The sequence below is a fragment of the Clinocottus analis genome, unplaced genomic scaffold (assembly GCF_023055335.1).
Source record: "Clinocottus analis isolate CAN_PGR_092001 unplaced genomic scaffold, fCliAna1.0.p SCAF_17, whole genome shotgun sequence".
Taxonomy (NCBI): domain Eukaryota; kingdom Metazoa; phylum Chordata; class Actinopteri; order Perciformes; family Cottidae; genus Clinocottus; species Clinocottus analis.
Window position 1 is genome coordinate 13,546,490 of NW_027175898.1, and position 18,885 is coordinate 13,565,374.

At 41.0% G+C, this 18,885-nt stretch overlaps 1 gene segment (V, D, J or C); it reads right to left on the reverse strand.

The window, feature by feature from the left end:
- Positions 1 to 1,899: 1,899 nt before the first annotated feature.
- LOC137787361 (T cell receptor beta chain MC.7.G5-like) lies at positions 1,900 to 10,906 on the reverse strand. The segment is given in 7 exon segments: positions 1,900 to 2,147; positions 2,266 to 2,372; positions 2,499 to 2,513; positions 2,618 to 2,965; positions 3,473 to 3,528; positions 10,419 to 10,722; positions 10,866 to 10,906. Coding segments are annotated over 6 exon segments (789 nt in total).
- Positions 10,907 to 18,885: the final 7,979 nt, after the last annotated feature.

Genomic DNA, 18,885 nt, shown 5'->3' on the forward strand with positions numbered 1-18,885 from the left:
TGTTCTCAACAAATCTAAACATCTGGTTATTAAAATTTGGCTGTTTGCATTTTTTATAGTTTTTACACGTCACAGTGGAAAAGTGCTTTCATGTGTTTTCATGACAAAGTACAGAACTACAGCGACTTCTCGTCCAATACAAAAAACTCCCTTATGAAAATCTCTGATTCATAAGAGCATTTACTGGTTTTACTTCCCATTATACAGTTTATTAAAAACAACGCGGCCTTTTTTGTACTCCACTTAGTCCTGTTAGTGTAAGTTGATCATGTAAAAGAATCCAGGTGTCTTTACTTCATCAGACATTTTAAAGTTTCACAGCTTCATACTTCATCACCACGAGGCCCAAATATGAGTTATAAACAAGCACAAGAGCTTTATTCCTGTAATAAACTCTGTTTTCTAACAAACTTCTAGATAAATCTAAAGGTCAGGGTTCGCGGGAGGTGAAATACTTATCTAGCTCACAGATAAAACACACACACACACACACACACACACACACACACACACCACATTTCTGTTGCGGTCTGACACTCAGTTTCCTGTTTATGTGACTCCGGCGAGCACAAACATGTTTTTTAAGGAAACAAATGGAGGAAATAGAACGTGTTTGTTGTGATGTTTGTGTAGAAGCGCGAGTCCCACTGCGGTCTGAACAACAAGACGTCTGGTTACATCTGGTAACATATATTGTCTTTTTTTGCCCTTGTACATTTTTTTTTGTTTGCTCTCCATGGGATTTAAATATAACTGCTGTTGGGTTGATATCTTAAATTAAATTAATAATTTTATGTTTTTATTGTGAGCTCATAATAATATCTCCCAAAATGGGGTTTATTAATGGGGTTTATTTAATTTAGGAACATTATCTGTTTTTTCAAGTTAACGTCTTCAAATCTTCAAAGTTGTATGTATTATTGCTGCAACATTAAAGAGATGAACAGATTCATGCATCAATTATAATGTAGTTTTATTTTTGGTATTTCAAGTATATTTGTATTCTAATACTTTTGTACGATTTTAAATGAGTAAGATTTTGAATGCAGGACTTTTACTTGTAGCACAATATACTTCTACTACTGTCTTATTGCTGATCGCCACCTTTAATGGACTGTTTGGACAAAAGCATCCATGTTTTAAATATAGTATAAAGTATCTATAATAATAGTTCATATTAAAATGAGATCACAGTAACACTCTTTAAACTGTTAATTGTTCTCTCAAATCTACCTGATACAGTTGAAATCTCTTTGACTGCACCTATTGATGCTTTTTTTTTATCTTCCTACAACAAAATTGAATGCTCATGTCTGCACCAGATGAGGGTGAACAGCTGTTGTGTGAGATGTGCAACACATGTATGTTGCTTCTGGAGCTTCAGTTGACACAGAAGTGGAGGGGGACGATGCAGCTGCGCTCTGAGAGCGGAGGTTGAGGTAAAGTGGAGCTTTTTGCACCTTCAGAGAGCGACGTGCAGGCTGCTCCGTGACCACATCCTCTCCTCTGCTGCCGCTCTCCTCAACAGCAGCTTTGACCTTCTTCTGTTCTCAGACGAGGACGCTGACTTCCTGTTGCCGTGCGGTCGACCCACACGCTTACATTCACTTTCCTGCTGAACGCGTTTGAGCTGAAGGAACGACTTCTGTGCTCGTGAAGCTTCTCTCGCTAGACACGACTTAAACAACCCCACTTCTACGAAGTCAGATGATGCCTCCAATAAAATGCTAAACACAGATCAGTTGATGGCATTTAATCAAATGTGTCTGGAGAAACTTGAGTCACTTCTCAGTTTGCTCATTGGAAAAAACTTGTGAGCTGAGATGTTTTAACTTTGTTCCTTTCTCAGAAAACAGACGGTACGGAAATGAAGGCACATGATTGACGTAGAGCCTCTGAAATACATTTATTGAGAAGAAAATTTAGCAAACACACGTTTCACGACCACAAACACAGAAAAATGTGATGCCAAAGTATAGTTGCACGGCAGTTTTAACAACAATATAGACAGAACTGCAAATGCACTGCAACATAGAACGATGTGGACGTCTAACTTTAAGCTTTTTATTTACAGACGCCAACACGATCTCCTCGATTCATTTTTTTTCTTCCCTCAGCTCTCAATAGCTCTGCTTCCCGGCTGAACGCTGCAACAGACAGAAAGGACACAACGTCATAACGTCACAAGCTCGTTTTCTTTTACGACTTGAATCACATATTATACAAGAAGACAGGAAAACAAGATGGAGATGATGTGGAACAAACCTGAAGCTTCCACACCAGAAACGCCACAAAGGCTCCGTAGACGCTGCTCTTGACGATGAAAACCCCGTAGGAGAGTTTGGCCGTCTGTGTGATCCTCAGATATTTCTCTGCAGAAAGTTCAAACATTTAAGTGAGACGATTCAAAGAGGAAACGTCCACGTGGAGCCCCGACAGGACGCTGAATACTAGTGATGATGCATTGAGGTCATCCAGAAACACAACATGATATTTACCTCTTGGCGGGACTCCTGGATAGAAGAAGAATAAATGCATTAGACAGATTGTTGTTGATGCGTTTGACGTTGCTAACAAAGCATTTTCATGTGATTTCTGTGTTTTAAATGAAGCCTACTTGTTTCCCCACGGGTGGAGTTTGTATAATATTCAGTGCCAGTCCTGTTGAAGAAGCTGACTGTGCAGGTGAACTCTTTGCCCTCCGTTAACCAGTTCTTGGCAGAGACCCTCAGCCTGCTGGTGATTGTGTATTTACCACCAGGCGACCGGATGGCAGCGGCGTCGGTCGCCACGCCTTTGGCGACCTCCTCCCCGTCCATCTTCCAGGATACACCCACATGGTCTGGGTAGAATCCACTGGCCACACAAACGATGGTCTTCTTCTTCTTGTATTTGTGGTCCAGACACTCCTTTTTTGAAGGTGGAAGCACTTTAACTGTTGGTCCGGTGACATCATGTCCAGGTTCTGCAAGGACAAACAAACAAGCTGCCTTTAGATCGAGTGCAATACTGGCTCCTTAATCCACCATGTGACCTCTGAACACACACATTTAGACATGAACAGAGAAAATGACCTTTTTTTGCGCCACATTTGTGGCACAAAAAACATTAAAATCTTACCGATAACTGTTAGACTGAAATGACATCCAGATTATTTTTTCGACAGCATGTGTGGGCTTCTCACCAATAAGCTATAAACTACAATTACTAAAGCTCGTGAATGTAAGTTGAATACATTTGAAATTGATACAATTATTAGGACATTGCGCAAGTCTTCTACTCGACTTAACACACAGATATTCATCTTAATTATCTCATATTTTACATTTTCTTTTGCAGTTTTGTCACACAACACGATGCTGCGCTGGCAAAACACTAAACAAGACATTAAAGCAACCCTAAACTGAACAATGCTCGGGTTTACCTTCACACACGGTCACAAGACAAACATGTATTCCTGTTATTTTCTTACCCAACACCGTCAGTCTGGTGCCGCTGCCAAAGTAAGCAGGCTCGTAGTTGTTCACACTGACACGAGGCTGAACAAGAAGAACGGCTCGAGCGCCCAGCACTGAGCTGAAGGCTCTTTGTGCTCTTTTTCGGGTAGTAAAAGCTTTACGCACTCTTAAATGTCAAGGAATACACACTCGTACCAAGTTATATTGGTCCCGAACAGCATTTAACGTCTGATCTAAGAGCTTATTGTTAAAAACAACCCTCACCTAAAAGTCACCAACTTACCGTTATCACCATTATAATAGTTTATGTTCTGGTTTTTTTTTTATTCTTACCGAGAACGGTGAGTTTAGTTCCAGCTCCAAAGTAAGCCTCCGACTGTGAACTCACAGTGTGTCGCAGCGCTGATAAGAACTGTGTTCAGAGGATTAATCTGGGCAGAGAGCCAAATGTTTTATTGCTGCTGTACTTTTACTGGAGATCGTGGACGACGCTTTTCTTTCCGGACACAACTTCTGCTTTAACTTCTTTCACACTTTAAACTCACAACCATCAAATAAAATGTCTAAACAGCATATTCTTAGTATTGCATATCATCTTGCATATAATAACATACAGAGAATCTTCTTCTCTGAGACACTTTTGTGCAGCTTTTCTTACCTAAAACAGTGAGTTTAGTTCCAGCTCCAAAGAAAGACTCTGTGTAGGACCACAGAGACTTTCTACTGATACAAAACCTTTTTCCTGCGGCCTCTTTATCTTTATCTTTGTTTCACTGCTGTCACTCTCTGACAGGTGAAGGCTTCAACTCACATTTTACAAACATCCTATCGCATCCTACTCGACTTACTGTCTCCATTTAAATCTAGTCGTGCGTTTGCTTGTTATTTCATGACGATCTAAATCAAGTATTGGGTAAAACATTGTTGTTTCGGAGCCATTTGATTCTATCAATATCTTTGCGGTATGGAAAAGCAATCTAAATGAATTATACCTGAGCAGTATTTCATGAATTTTAAATGTTTTCTTACCTAAAACCGTTAACTTTGTTCCTCCACCAAAGTGAGCCTCTGCTGCACCACCAGAGTCACAGTGAACATGACCGCTGCTCGAAACAGCACGACATGCTGCTTTTACTTCAGCTTTGTATTAATGTGACGACTACAGCCCGTTTTCAACACGTTGTATGCAGTACAGACATCTGGAGTCCTCCCTGTTGGACTTATTATTAACTCATCGTGTTTAGTTCTCTGGTTGAAAACTGCTGTTTAAGCTGAAGAAGAAAAAAGCTCTGAGCAGAACTTAAACTTTTGTGAAGTTCACTGCAAATAAACGACTTTATCCCATTTTGTTTAGATGTCTTACCTAAAACTGTGAGCTTTGTTCCTCCACCAAAGTAAGCCTCTGCAGTCTGGGTCACAGTGAACTTCATCAGTGCTCAAAACAGACGCTGCTTTCACTTTGTTTCTTTTTCAGTTTTATAATGAATGCAACTTTTATTCAAACCAACAACTAAGACCTGTTTTTTTTTTGTTTTTTTTTAAAGAACCTTTTACAAACCTTTCAATAACTTTATGTTAACAGACCAAGAACAGGCAGGTTGGTTCCTCGGCTCAAACGGACACGTCAAGCCTCACAACGAAAAGCACTGAGCTAAATCAACACTACATTTGAGTGAAATAAGTTTACATGAATCCACAATAAAAAATGTTTTTGTACTGCTTACCTAAGACGGTTAACTTTGTTCCTCCACCGAAGTAAGCTTCATTGGCACCAGAGTCACAGTGAACTCCATCAGTGCTCAAAGCAGCCCAACATGCTGCTTTTACTTTGTTTTCTTACTTTTTAGTTTTACCGATAACCACAGCATGCTTTCTATACAATCTTTTACAAACTTCTCAGTAACTTCCCTCTTCAGACTTTTAACAACAGTCTGTGTAGTTCTCTGACTGAAAGAGGCTTTGACCTGAAGTTTGAGTTGAAGAATATAAATCTGGACTTCAGCGCTGCACATTTCTTAAAGAAACACATGAATTACAATGTTTGTATTTTTATACATGTTTTGATTTCTTACCTAACACTGTTAACTTTGTTCCTCCACCAAAGAAAGCTTCCCCACCACCAGAGTCACAGTGAACCCGATCAGTGCTTCAAACAGCTCAACATGCTGCTTTTACTTTGCTCCTTTACATTTAGTTACTTTTAAAGTCTTTTTATATTGATGTTGCTTCTCTTCTAATCCTCAAAACTCTATTTCTTTCACCGCAGTCTGCTTGTTAAAGAGGATTTTTTTTTGTCGTTGTTACATTAAACTTGAAAAACCAACCTGCTCGTACAGGTTTCACTTACAGCTGAATTATTTATAAGAAAGTCAGAAGTCTAACTTACCGAGAACAGTCAGTTTAGTTCCTGGGCCGAAATAGGGTTCGTAATTGGCACAGCGCTTAAGCTTCACATCAAAAAGCCCTGAGCTGAACTTCAACTATGACATACATGAAGTTTCTTAATGCACCCTGATGACAAATCATATTACATTTTATATTGTTCCATCATTGACTTACCTAAAACAGTCAGTTTGGTTCCTTTTCCAAAGTAAACCTCGTTTCCATTGTCACAGTGCAGAAATACTGAGCATGAAACTCCTGAGTCTTTCTCTACCAGAACTATGTTTGGAAGGTTTTTTACCAATACTTATATTTCTACTAAGACTCTAAAGCAATGATGCATTAAAAAAAAATCAATAATGAACTGAAATATTTACCTAAAACAGTCAGTTTGGTTCCTTTTCCAAAGTAAGCCTCATTTGTATTGTCACAGTGCAGAAATACTGAGCATGAAACTCCTGAGTCTTATACCAGAACTATGTTTGGAAGGTTTTCACCAACACTTCTGTTTCTACTGAGACTTTAAAGCAGTGATGCATTTCACAAAACTCAATAATAAACTGAAACATTTACCTAAAACAGTCAGTTTGGTTCCTTGGCCAAAGTAAGCAGGATCAGTGTAGGTCACAGTGTTTTCACTTCAGCTCAATAGTTCAGCTTTTAGCATCAACAGGTTTTTATGCTTTACTTTCATGCCAACATGTAAACTATTGGACGTTAGTGCCGGTGAACTGCAGCAGTGAGAGATGCTACTTACCCAAAACTGTGAGTTTTGTTCCCTTTCCAAAGTAAGCTTCAGTTCCAGAGTCACACTGAATGTCTCCGCTCCCAAAAAGCCTCAAAACATCTCATAAGCGTCATGTTGAAACACAGAGTGATAATCCAGACGAGGAAGAAGCTTTCAACATGTAGGATGAGCTTCATAATGTCCAAATGTGTTGCTTTAGTCAGGCTGAAGGAAAGAAACATCTCAGTGCTCCAAATATGATGTATAACTTGTTTTAAAAAATATATTTTTTAGCTAATTTTCCCTTTAAAGTTGCCTCTTACAGTTCCAGTTTGGCCTGACATCCCACACACCTTCACATTATGGATGTTTCTGCTCTTCCAGGTGTCCCAGGTAGCAGGTAGCAGTCTACACACTGGGTGTCAATGGGAGGAGGTTTTTGTACAGCGGCTCTATGGGAGTGTATCACCGTGGCCCCCTGTCCCCACGGTGGAAAAGCATCACACAAAAACCTGAAGTCTCCTCCGTTCTCTCCTCTCTCCTTCCCCCACCCAGCTTCTCCATATCTCAGCCTCCATCTCTCTCGGTGAGAGAGAGCAGCTGTTCAGGTCGGGCTGAGTGGCGGCTGAGCGGCCTCCAACCCGACTGCTGCTATTTCTGGTGCAGCTAAGAAAAGAAGCAAGAAGGAAGGAAGGAGGAGAGAAACTGGTCTTTGTTTGTTGGTTTGAAGATGTTCAGAGGGAGGGACGTCTCTGCTGGTCACACCTCTTTGACTGCGATCCTTAAATTGTTCTTCTTTTCTTCAACATAAGGCATAAAGTGCCAAAAGTGGCATGAAAGGAATGTTTCCTCAACAACTATATAGACTATTATAACGTTTTTTAAAGTTACAAGTCAAAGTCCTGCATTCAAAATGGTAGTAAGTACAAAAGCATTAGCATCAAAATATACACAAATAAAACAATGTTTTATTCACGGCTCATAATTATGGATGTATTCATATGTGAGCTGGTACCTACTTCTTAAACTCAACAATACATTATAATTCAATTGTTTTATTTTATATCTATATTGTGATTATTCAAAGTAAGGCTTCCAAATAAATATAGCCGAATAAAAAAAATACAATATTTCCCTTTGGAAGTGTAAAAATATGAAGTAGCTAATAACATAAATACTAAAGTCAAGTGAAAGTATTTCAAAATTCAGTTCATAAGTTAATATATATAATGTAAATGTAATGTGACCTTAAACAAAAATAAGGTATGTATTTTCTAAAATAAACTTTTTAAAATGTCTCTTGTGGTATTAAAATATAAAATTGTGTAACTTTAAAATTCAACCAACTGAGAAAAACCAGTGTGCTCTTATTCAAAACACAACCTTTTTACCGTCTTATTTTGATTCAAGATGAAGCATTTCTATGATGTCGCATCACTCTAAACCTCTATGTTAAATGTGAACTGCAGTCCATTCAGCCTAATTCTTCACTAAAATTCCCTTTCGAATGCAACTTTAACTATTTGATTTGTCTTCACTTTGACATATTCTATAAAGCTCAGTGATTTGTTGGATTATTTAAGTGTAATCCCACATGACCCCTGTAGAGGTCAGTGGATGATAACCTCTTCAACTGGATACACTTGAGCGTTGCAAGGCTGCACTCTGAATTATAGTCAAATGAAATAACAGAGACGAAAGCACTTAAATGGCGAAGTGAGAAACTGTGAAGGACAATGAAGCTGAATGTGTGAAAGTACCACGTCAACACCTGCTCACTGATCTGAGCTGAGCAGCGTTGTGGTGTTGAAGGAACGAGGTGATTTACGTAGAAGTGTTCTTGTACTTTTTTCATGATTTAATAAATACAAAATAAAAAAATAAAAACATTTCATATTTTCATTAGGGGTGGGGAAAAAAATCAATACAGCATAGTATCGCGATATTTTACGCGGCGATATACACGGAAGCCGAGTATCGATCTTTTATTTAATCAATTCAAAAACCTTTTGGTCCTCGAATAATAAAATCAATGTTTTTTTGGTCAACAAAAAATCCTTTGGGGACATTTTGCGGTTGATAAAAAAAAAAGGGGAATATATCGCAATACTCAATGTATCGCCGTATCGGGATAATACGGTATCGTGATAATATCGTATATCGGGACCTCTGGTGATTCCCACCCCTAATTTTCATGTCACTTTGATGTCTGGTCCGTTACGCAGAGATCAACCCATCGTGCCTCCTCCCTGTCATCATCTCCTGGTTGCTTCTTGAGGTTGTTGTGTGGCAGCTGAGGCTTTCTGAACCACTGTGCTCTACTGGAGGCGCAGTAAAACACAGCCGAGTCTCCGGCCTCCACGGGGTGGATACTCAGAGAGGAGCTGAGCACCGCGGGCCGGGACATGGTGTACTTTGATTTGTTGAACGGGGCTTCAACGCTCCACACGTTATTACTGCTAGAATGTGTGAGCAGCTGCATTTCCCCGCTGCCGCTCTGTCTGTACCAGTACATGTAGTAATTGTTACTGTCATCTTGTTCACACTGCAGAGTTACATTCGAGTCTCCCTCACGGCTGAATAATAATGGAGGCTGCTGGATTTTTACACCAACGGAGGAATCTGTGGGGAAAAAACAAAATGAGTTAACAACTTCAATGAGGAGGAAGAACTGTTTTGAAAAGTTCTTACTGGTGAAGATCAGAACGGCAACAAGCAGCAGCTTCATTGGGACACACATCAGATGGTTGTTGTGTGTGATACATTTACTATCACAACTCTGAACGTCTGACATGCAGAAGTGAGAGGGAGTCTCTTAGTACATCTAGTCTCTGAGTGCAATGACTCTTAACCATGGGGTCGTGGCCCCCGATTGGACTGCGAGCGCCACCTAGAGGGCCGCAAAAATCTTTGCCCTGGCGAAAATCATGGATAAGTATTTAAAAAAGAAAAAAATAAGATGAAAGTGGTGGCAAACCCTAAAACTGGAGACAGTAGAGAGATGTCAACAGTTTAATGTCCAGAAAAAGTGACATCCTTCAAAAACAAGTATTTTTAAGTATCATTTCACTTTTTTTTATAAGTATTTTGCATTTTTTGCATTTCAACACAGCAACGTTTAAACACTGGTCACTGTAACTTCAACAGCACAGGAGTTGGTATTGAATAGATTTATGAATTGAAGATATTCAAGAGTATCTTAATTAGGAATTAAATCAAATATGTATTCGCATAAATGTGAAATAAGATGACTGGACCATTATCGACTCTGTTTAAGTCGTGGCTAGCTAGCGGCTGGAAAAGCTTTATATCAAGTCCTTCACTTTTTGTCCTCCGACACTGTCTCAGAAATGTTTTTTCATAAATGAAAACAACCGGATCAAAGGTGAATGCTTCTCTGTATTAAAGTAGTTTTGTCAGACAATAATAACAATCTCAGCCTGTCAGTCAGTGACAAAAAGAAACACTTTTATTCGACGTACATTGACGTTTCGGAGTTGCCCGATGTGTTGACGTCAACTGCAATAAACACGTCGCAAAATACTGCAATATTTGACATATAATAAGAAATATATAATACATGTATTTGTTATGTACAGGAACAAGATGAGGGTTGACCTTCGCTTGGTCTGTGGGGAAAACACAGATTTATGAAGTAGTTAATGCAAAAGCCAGAGTGGAACACATTGTTTGAGCACAACAACTATACATTTGTGTACACTACACAATTGTTACGTTGCCCTTGCGGGCTCTGCTCTGCTGCAGGGAAACGTCCTCCAGTGACTGGAAAGAGACACGCTGCCTCATGTGAGAAGGGTTTTTAGTGAGGGAGTGGCATCAAACCACATCACTGTGTACTGGCGGCGCAGAAATACACAGCCGAGTGCGACAGGTCTGCCTTGCGTACAGTCAGAGCTCCTTTCACTGAGCTTTCTTTCGTCAGGGTGAATTGTCGTTCAAACTGGCCCTCGTAGTTTGGCGGGCTGGTCCCGTATCCGTACCCGATGAGGGTCATGGACATAGTGTCAGTTCTTTGCTGATACCAGAGCATTGATGGAAGGTTAGTGTCATCATGGCTGCACTTCATCTGGACCTCGGTGCTCTCCTCCACTATCTGGGGTGGAGATTGTTCAAATGTTACAGCGCCCACTTCACCTGTGGAGGAAGCAGATGTAAAAAAAAAAAAAAAAATGATGCTAAACAAAAACAAGTCTTTTTTTAGCGAGATTGTTTAGCATGTTGTATAAATATTAATATAATTCATGACTACTTTTATGTAATTCAGGATGAGATCTTACAGTGAAAACAGATGAAGAAAAAGATCAGCACACATGGAGACATCTTCAGGCACGGATGTGAGAGTAAAACTAGGCTCCGGGTGAAAGAGGACAGGGTGTGTGTGTGTGTGTGTGTGTGTGTGTGTGTGTGGTGGGGGGGAGGGGGGGGCTTAATTCATCAACATAACCTCAAGATAAAAGCTTCATATCATGTGCTGTGCCTCCACCTGTTGGTTGAATCTGTTTGCTGTACTAAGCGATCTTATTCCTGCCTAATTGAGCTTTAGCAGACTTCCTGTTAAGTTATATATGTTATATATGTTATTATATGTTTATGTGAGTATGTTTTATGTGATAGTAAATTGGATATATTTGGGTTTTGGACCATATTTAGACATTTCATGAGTCCAAAGGCTGATTCGTCAACACACACGTGAGCACAGAACAAAGCAGAACCAACATGTATGACTTTCTTTTCTTGATCCTGACCAACTGAATCGCAGCCTTGAAAACCAGCCTTGAAGTTGATGGCATATGGTGTAAATATGTCTATTATCATGATCTGTATTTTTATTGTTATATATTACTACTTAAATCCTCTAATCAAGTTCAAATGAAGACATTTTTCAGCAGTTTGTGACCGTGTCACATGGTTCCACTGGTTTCCTGTTGGTGGGACCTTATCTGTTGGATCCTTATGGAGGTTTTTGTATGAGAGCGTCACCGTCTTCATTACTGTGCATACTTGCTGCTCCAAAATAGTGTCCGCTGTCTTCAGGGTGTCTCGGGCTCAGGATGTGAAGAGACGCTGTTTTCTCTCCATCTCCACTCACAATAAAGCGTTTATCAAATGGCGTCTCGACTGTAGGAGTTTTAAAGTACATGTAGGCAATCAGCTTCAGGGAAGTGTCTCCTGCTGAGCGCTGATACCAGAGAATAGTGTCATAGCTCGGGATTGTATGCGTGAAGTTCAGCGTGACCTCATCATTTGGTTTGAAGAAGAGTTGAGTTGGAGTCTGGAACACTTGTTTATCTTTACTGAGGTAAACTCCTGGAAAGAGATGGAGAAACAATGTTCAGGAGACCTGTCATATCTTGCCACTAGTGGACAAAATATTGTTGTGCGCTTGGGTTTAAACTACAGCAGTAAGAAATAGTCAATAATTGCTGGATAATAATGTTAGGGTGCATTAGATGAGTCATGAATGTGCTATACCTTTAATCCAGAACACAGTGATGATGGAAACGATGAGACAAGACGGCGTCATGTTGAATGAGAAGAACCAGCTCGAGTCTCTCAGTTTTGTGGTTCTGAAGGAGGGACAGGAAGTGATGCAGAGAAAAGTTGATACCCGAGAAACTGTCTTTGATTTACTCTGCCTTTTCTGAAAGGCAGGGAAACGCTGCCTTTCTTTTTGTTAAATTACAACAATTACACTCAAGGGTAGAAAAAAGAAAAGTCCACCATTTCAGAAACAAGATTACTTTCATTTGGTCTGTGCTTTATTTTGATTATGACGGATATAAAACAATATATAGATAGACCTCCTAGCGACACAAGTAATAGCCTCATACAGGAAATGTCACGTGATGCTGATAGCTGCAATTCTGGTGATGACTGACTGGTTTCCTTGTGAATAGATGACCTACTTAAGTTTAAAGTCCTAAGAAAAATGCACCAGGTTCAAGTTAATTACCATTTAAACGTATTAGAATAATACAAACACATGAATGCTAATATAGAACAATTCATGGCTTTACAAAAATACCTCTGTATGCTCAAACCCGGCATCAACTCTATCGAGAGGAAAGTGCAGTATATTCAAAGTCATGATGGCCACTAAAGTTCATAATTATTATAAACGGTTATTGCTGAGTACCAAATGTGTCGTGGTCTGTACGGATGACATGGGAACCCACCGGCTGAGAATATTTAAGGCTTCACCTGTGAGGAGTAAAATACTTCTTGTGGTTTTGATCCAGAGAGGTTTGATGGACGCTCTGGTGATGAGTGTTGAGTATGAATAATTAATAATGACGAGCTGTTCATTATAAACGTTAAAAGTAGGCAAATCAAAGTAAAAACACTTTTTTATCACGTGGGGGACATGATGTACTCTTTAACCTACTTTGAGGGCTGCAGAGGTTTTTGTCAATACCACCTGGATGTTTGCTGCACTGTGGCTGACTGATTGCACAAAAGTACGTCGCGGTGTGTTCAAGTGCTTTTAGATTGATGATGGAAAGCGAACCATTTTTTGTTTTGTCCCCACTTAAATCTCCAAATAGTCTGAAATGCTTCCTGAACGGCTCTTCCACGCTGTCATTTGTGAACTGCACATATCCGTATCCGATCAGTCTCATCGCGGTGTCTCCGCGTGGCTGCTGGTACCACAGCATCACCCTGGACTCGGCCTGTCGGTGCGTGCAGACGAGCTGCACGTCGCCTCCAGCCTCTATGGCGAGGGCAGAGGGAGACTGCTGGACCTGAACCCCCAGAGACAGACCTGCAAGAAGAGAAACAACTGCTCCAACATGAAAAAACAAACTACAAACGTGTTGATGTGGAGATCCGATCACGTTACCTATGAGATGACAAGAAAGTAGTAAACTAATCATGTTAGCTCTTGGCCCCGTGCAGATTTAATTCTCTTGAGGATGAAGTTTATGGCTGTATGACGAGACTGAATGTGACAAAAACGCAGCAGAGACGTGAGGAAGTGAGGTAAAAATCACGTGACACCAGACTTGACTGCAGGTGGCTGGCCAAGGTCTTTTGGAAACTACGCCAACCCACAGTTTATAAAGGAGTGTGTCGTCTGATCTCACTTCAAAACGAGTCAGTTACCTGTGAGGATGAAGCCAAAGAGAAATCTAATCATCGTGTGAAGATCTGACATGGAGCATGAGTTACTCTAAATGCAGTATTAGTGAAGTTATGTTTGTGCTTTCTCTCCAAGCGGAGTCACCTGTAATCAGGAAGTAAAGGTAGAAAGTAGGAGGGGCTTCATGTAGATGTAAATCAAACTGATTCCCACACAAACCTTCATTTTTACTGTAATAAAATGACTTGTTAAAACAGATTAGGAGAGAAACACAGTTGTATTTGCTAATATGATTGCATCAAACTAAAGTACAACCACAAAAGCAGGTGTCAGGTAGCGGTTTATTCCACGTCTTATTATAAACCACTGATGAAAAAAGATGGTGTAGAGTTTTTGTAGAGGTCAGAGGGGATTTCTGTCAGCGTGCTTCACTGGCTGCACAGTAGTAAACTGCACTGTGCTCTGGTTTAACGTTGACTAGAAGAAGAGAGCCGTTCTTTGCTGTAGATCCCCCCAAATCTCCAGACGTGTTGAAATGATCTTCATATGGCTTTTCTATTTTGACCTCTTTAAAGTTCAAATATCCAATGAGTTTCATGGCTGTGTCTCCAGCAGACTGCTGGTACCAGAGCATCAGCCTGTAGTCAGTTCTGTCATGGCTGCAGAACATCTGCACGTCGTCCCCAGGTGTTTTGATGAGATCAGAGGGAGACTGAAGGACATCGAGACCCAGACAACAACCTGGATGAAGAAGTAGATGGAGAACACACTTGGTTACGTAATAATTCTGAGGGGAAAACTATATATACCAGTTCTATTTAAAAAGGCGTTTACCGGCCAGACAACAGAAGAGAAGGACGATCATTTTGACTCAAATAAAGACACTCAAAACCCTTTTCTCGACATGTCAGACTGCATCTGAGAGCTTTTCAGATGTAAGTCTCTGGGACCTCACACCACTGAGCTGACTGAAGGCTTGAAGAGGGAGAGGAAGTGATGAAGAAAGAGCATCTGTACAATAAGTGGAAGCGACAAAAGCTCCAAAGAAAATGCTGCTGGGTGGGAGGGGTTTGTAGGAGGTGTAATTCATAACCATAAATGGCGATAAGCATAGTTTATTTTATCGGTGAAGGAAACTACAATGACTGCTTTACTGACAAGCGCCTCGGAAAAAGATGAAGTGATTCAAAGTGATCAGCAATGAGCCAAGATGAAAAAGGATAAAGTTGGGATGTTGACCTGGATGTTGTCTGATTCAACACAACACTTAGTGTAGGAGTCAAATCTACACCAGATATCACATATATATATTCATCGTGCTGCGTGTAAAGAGTATTTATGGAGCTCCAGCTCCACCTATTGGAACAATGGGTCCAAGTTTGGTTTCTAAAACACTGAAACAAAGAAGACATATGGACATGTGGACAGAAAAGTTTGCTTTGCGGTATCCTTTCCCCCCCAAAAAGAAAACACTGCACCCTAAAAGGATGAAAGAGGAGTCCAGCTGTCTGATATCAGTCACAATGCGGTTGACTTGTCGTTTGTGTTGTCATTTGTGTCGCCGGCTGCACCAGACGGGGTTTTTGCCTCAGACTCGGGGTTCGTGCAGCACTGTGCTCTACTGGCAGCACAGAAATACAACGCTCCGTCCTCTGAGCGACTCAACTGTGGAATGTGAAGAGATGCCAGACTTCCCCCATTACCGCTCACATTATACGTGTGTTTGAATTGAGCTTCAACGACTGCAGCAGTGAATCGTACGTAGCCCACGAGGAGCATTTCATTTCCCCCAGCGGGCTGTTTGTACCACTGGATCATGTCAAAATCTGTGTTTGAATGGTTGCAGTTCATCTGGACTTCTTCTCCAAGGTGTTGGATCAGATCACCCGGGCGCTGATGAACACGGTTCTTTGAGAGTTCTGCAAGACACATTTAAGACACACTTGAGTGAAGAAAACAAAGCGAAAATGTAGAAATATTTAGGTGAATTTCTTTATGAGTGAACGTGATATTACCTGTTAAACACAACGGCAGAGCTGCTAAAAGTACGAGGAGTTTAAACATGATCCTAAAGCAGCCGAAAACTAAGCAGTGATGATGACTGCAATGTGCACAGAGCTGAGGAGGAAGAGGAGGAGGAGGAGTCTTCATCAGTGTATTCATTCAGCGTCACATATCCTGATGATATCGGTGGTGATTTCCTGCCTCTGGCTACAGTTAGATGCAGGTGCTTATGTGGCTGATCACCAGCGCAGGTTTTAGAAGGAGCCAGAGCGACATCGAGACACTGTGCCTACTGGCTGCACAGTAATACACACCGCTGTCTTCAGGCTGTCTGGGTGTCAGCACATGAAGTTGAGCCTTTGCTGAGCCGTCCCCAGTCACATTGAAATGTCCTCTGAAAGCATCCTCAATGGTCGGGTCAGTGTAGAAAATATTTCCAATGAGTGTCAGGTCAGAGTCACCCACCGGCTGCTGGTACCACAATATCACATTGTATGAACTGATTGAATGGCGGCAGCTGATTGTCGCAGCAGCGTGAGGGCTTCCTAATATTGACGATGGAGCCTGATGGACCTCAGTGCTCAGAGAGCGACCTGCGTTGTAAAGAGGGAAGCGGTGAGAACACGGACACAAAGATGAGACTTTGAGCAGGCGGATTGAAGTGGAACCTACAGGAGAGGCAGAGGAGCAGCAGAGGGATGCTGTTGGTGTTTCTGATCATGATGCCTTTGTCGTCGTCCTGCGTCTCTCTGTGACTGACAGACGTTACGGGATCACCTGAGAGGGGAGGAGACTCGGAGGGCATTTGTATTATTTTATAACAACTTCCTTGTTAGTTTATTCCATTTGGTGTCTGTAAAGTGTTGGGCGCTACTATGACTACAAAGTTCCCCTTGGGGATTAATAAAGTACATTTCTATCTATCTATCTATCTATCTATCTATCTATCTATCTATCTATCTATCTATCTATCTATCTATCTATCTATCTATCTATCTATTTAAAATCAACAGATCTTTTTTTTTTATCAAGATAAACAAAACTCATATTCACTGGTCCTTCTGAAATGTGAGAACTTTCTACTGTTTTCATTTTTCATTTTTTATCAGTGTAACTTCAATATTTTGCCAAACATGCAAATTAAATATATCGGTTTGGCCTCTGGAGATTGATGATTACCAATTTCCACCAAGAAAATTGATAATTTATTGATTTCATATATATACATCTATACATATTCTATAAATTCAACTTGTTGAATAGTTTTGAGTAGATTTTGTGACTATTTCTGTATTCATTACATGTCATTTAACATCTGAAAAACAACATCTGGCTTGTTGTATGCAGCTCCACTCCAGTGGAAAGCACTCTTCTCACTTATGACTAAATACAAACCAAAAAATCAATTTGCAGTCTCCAGATCTCGAGCTCCCCCTGCCGATAATACATGTATTTACTGTGACAGCAGCAGCGTATTTGTGCAGCTGCGTAAGTCGCCTGTATCACTGTGTTGACTCACAGCACACCAGTACACTCCTCTGTCCTCAGGCAGCAGCTTCTTCACTGTCAGAGATCCAGTCTGAGCGTCGTTTTTTGTTGCAGGAAACTTGTCCTCGCTGAAGCCACTTTCATATGTATGTGGAGGACTTGTAGTCGTGGTAACTATTTGCCTCATTCCCTCCCCAGGCAGCTGTCTGTACCAGTACATCACGTAGAAAGTAGCATCCTTAGTGTGACTGCAGTTCATCGTGGCAGACTGACCCTCGACCCTCCACAGCACAGGGGTCTGCGTGACATCATCACCAGCAATTAGACCTGAGTGTGAAACACAATGGAGAGCATTCAAAACTACTTTTCAACAGCAAAGGTTAAAGGCTATCGTGTCGTTTACCTTTTCTCCAGAGCAGAAGTGTTAGAACGCTCAGGAGGCCATGTTTGATGGCGTCCATGTTCATTCAGACAGTGCAACAGGTCTCATAACTGTCGGTGTGATTAGAGATCTAAACAGCTGCAGGGGGTGGGAGTGTCACGTGTCTGGTGTTCAGCCCTCCACATTGTGTCACGGTGAGTATTCGTGGTCCTCCAGGTCCCCCTACAGCGCATGAGATCAGTGTGACAGTCGTGTTTACAGCGCACTGGGGGTTTTTGTTCAGCCAGTGAGTGACTCTGTGTCATTGTGTTCACTCACAGCGCAGAAGTACAGGCCTTTATCTTCTGGCTGCAGGTTCTTCACTGTGAACGTACCGCTCTCAACGTCGGGCTTGGTGGCTGAAAAATTTCTCTTTGCTGAAATCTCCAAAATCGTGATCTGTGTTGCCTGTTGTCGTGAACACGATCAGGTTCATTGTTTCTCCTGGCAGCTGTCTGTACCAGTACATCTGGAAGTACTGAACGCCCTTCGTGTGTCTGCAGCTCATTGTTGCATCTTCACCCTCGTGTTTCCACGGTATTGAAGTCTGGTTGACGTCACTCCCATCAGTAAGACCTGAGTGAACGATGACCAAACACCACATGAAAATAAGTTCTGATTAATGTGTATCACTAGTCAGGCCACGGTGGATTTTATTGTAATTTACCTGCAGTCCACAGCAAAAAGAGGAACCATCTGAGGAGGCCTCGTTTGTTGGCGATTATGTCCATGTTCTGGATCATTGACTCTGCTCCACGAGGAGATGGGCTGAGCTGCGTATGAAAATGTGTCATCCCTCACTACGTTTCACATTCAAGAGCTTCGGCTCTCCGGAGGAGCTCGTCTGTCAGCGTTGTGTCTGTGCAGAAGCAGAATGGTGGCGTAAAAACACCTGTGTGTGTGTGTGTGTGTGTGCATGTGTGTGTGTGTGTGTGTGTGTGTGTGTGTGTTCATTATGATGTTCTGTGTCGCTTCACATGTTGGATAAAGAGATAATGTATTAACTGTAAATCTGCAACACTAAATATGTATCTGTATTTCTGCACATCTGATTATGAAACTGAGAGTGGGAGGTTTAGTTCCTTTCCGGAGATGAAGAATATTTGAGAATATTTAATTCATCGTGAAATGTGAACTGATGGTATGATGCTCAAGAGGTTTCGGAGTAAAATCTCTGAAGTCAGTTAAATGTAATAAAACCAACATCAGCCATCTTTTTAAATGAAGTAATTCACTGGAGTTAAGTTTCATAGCGAATCACCAAGGTTCATCTTTCAGGTTACTAAATATTATGTAACATATT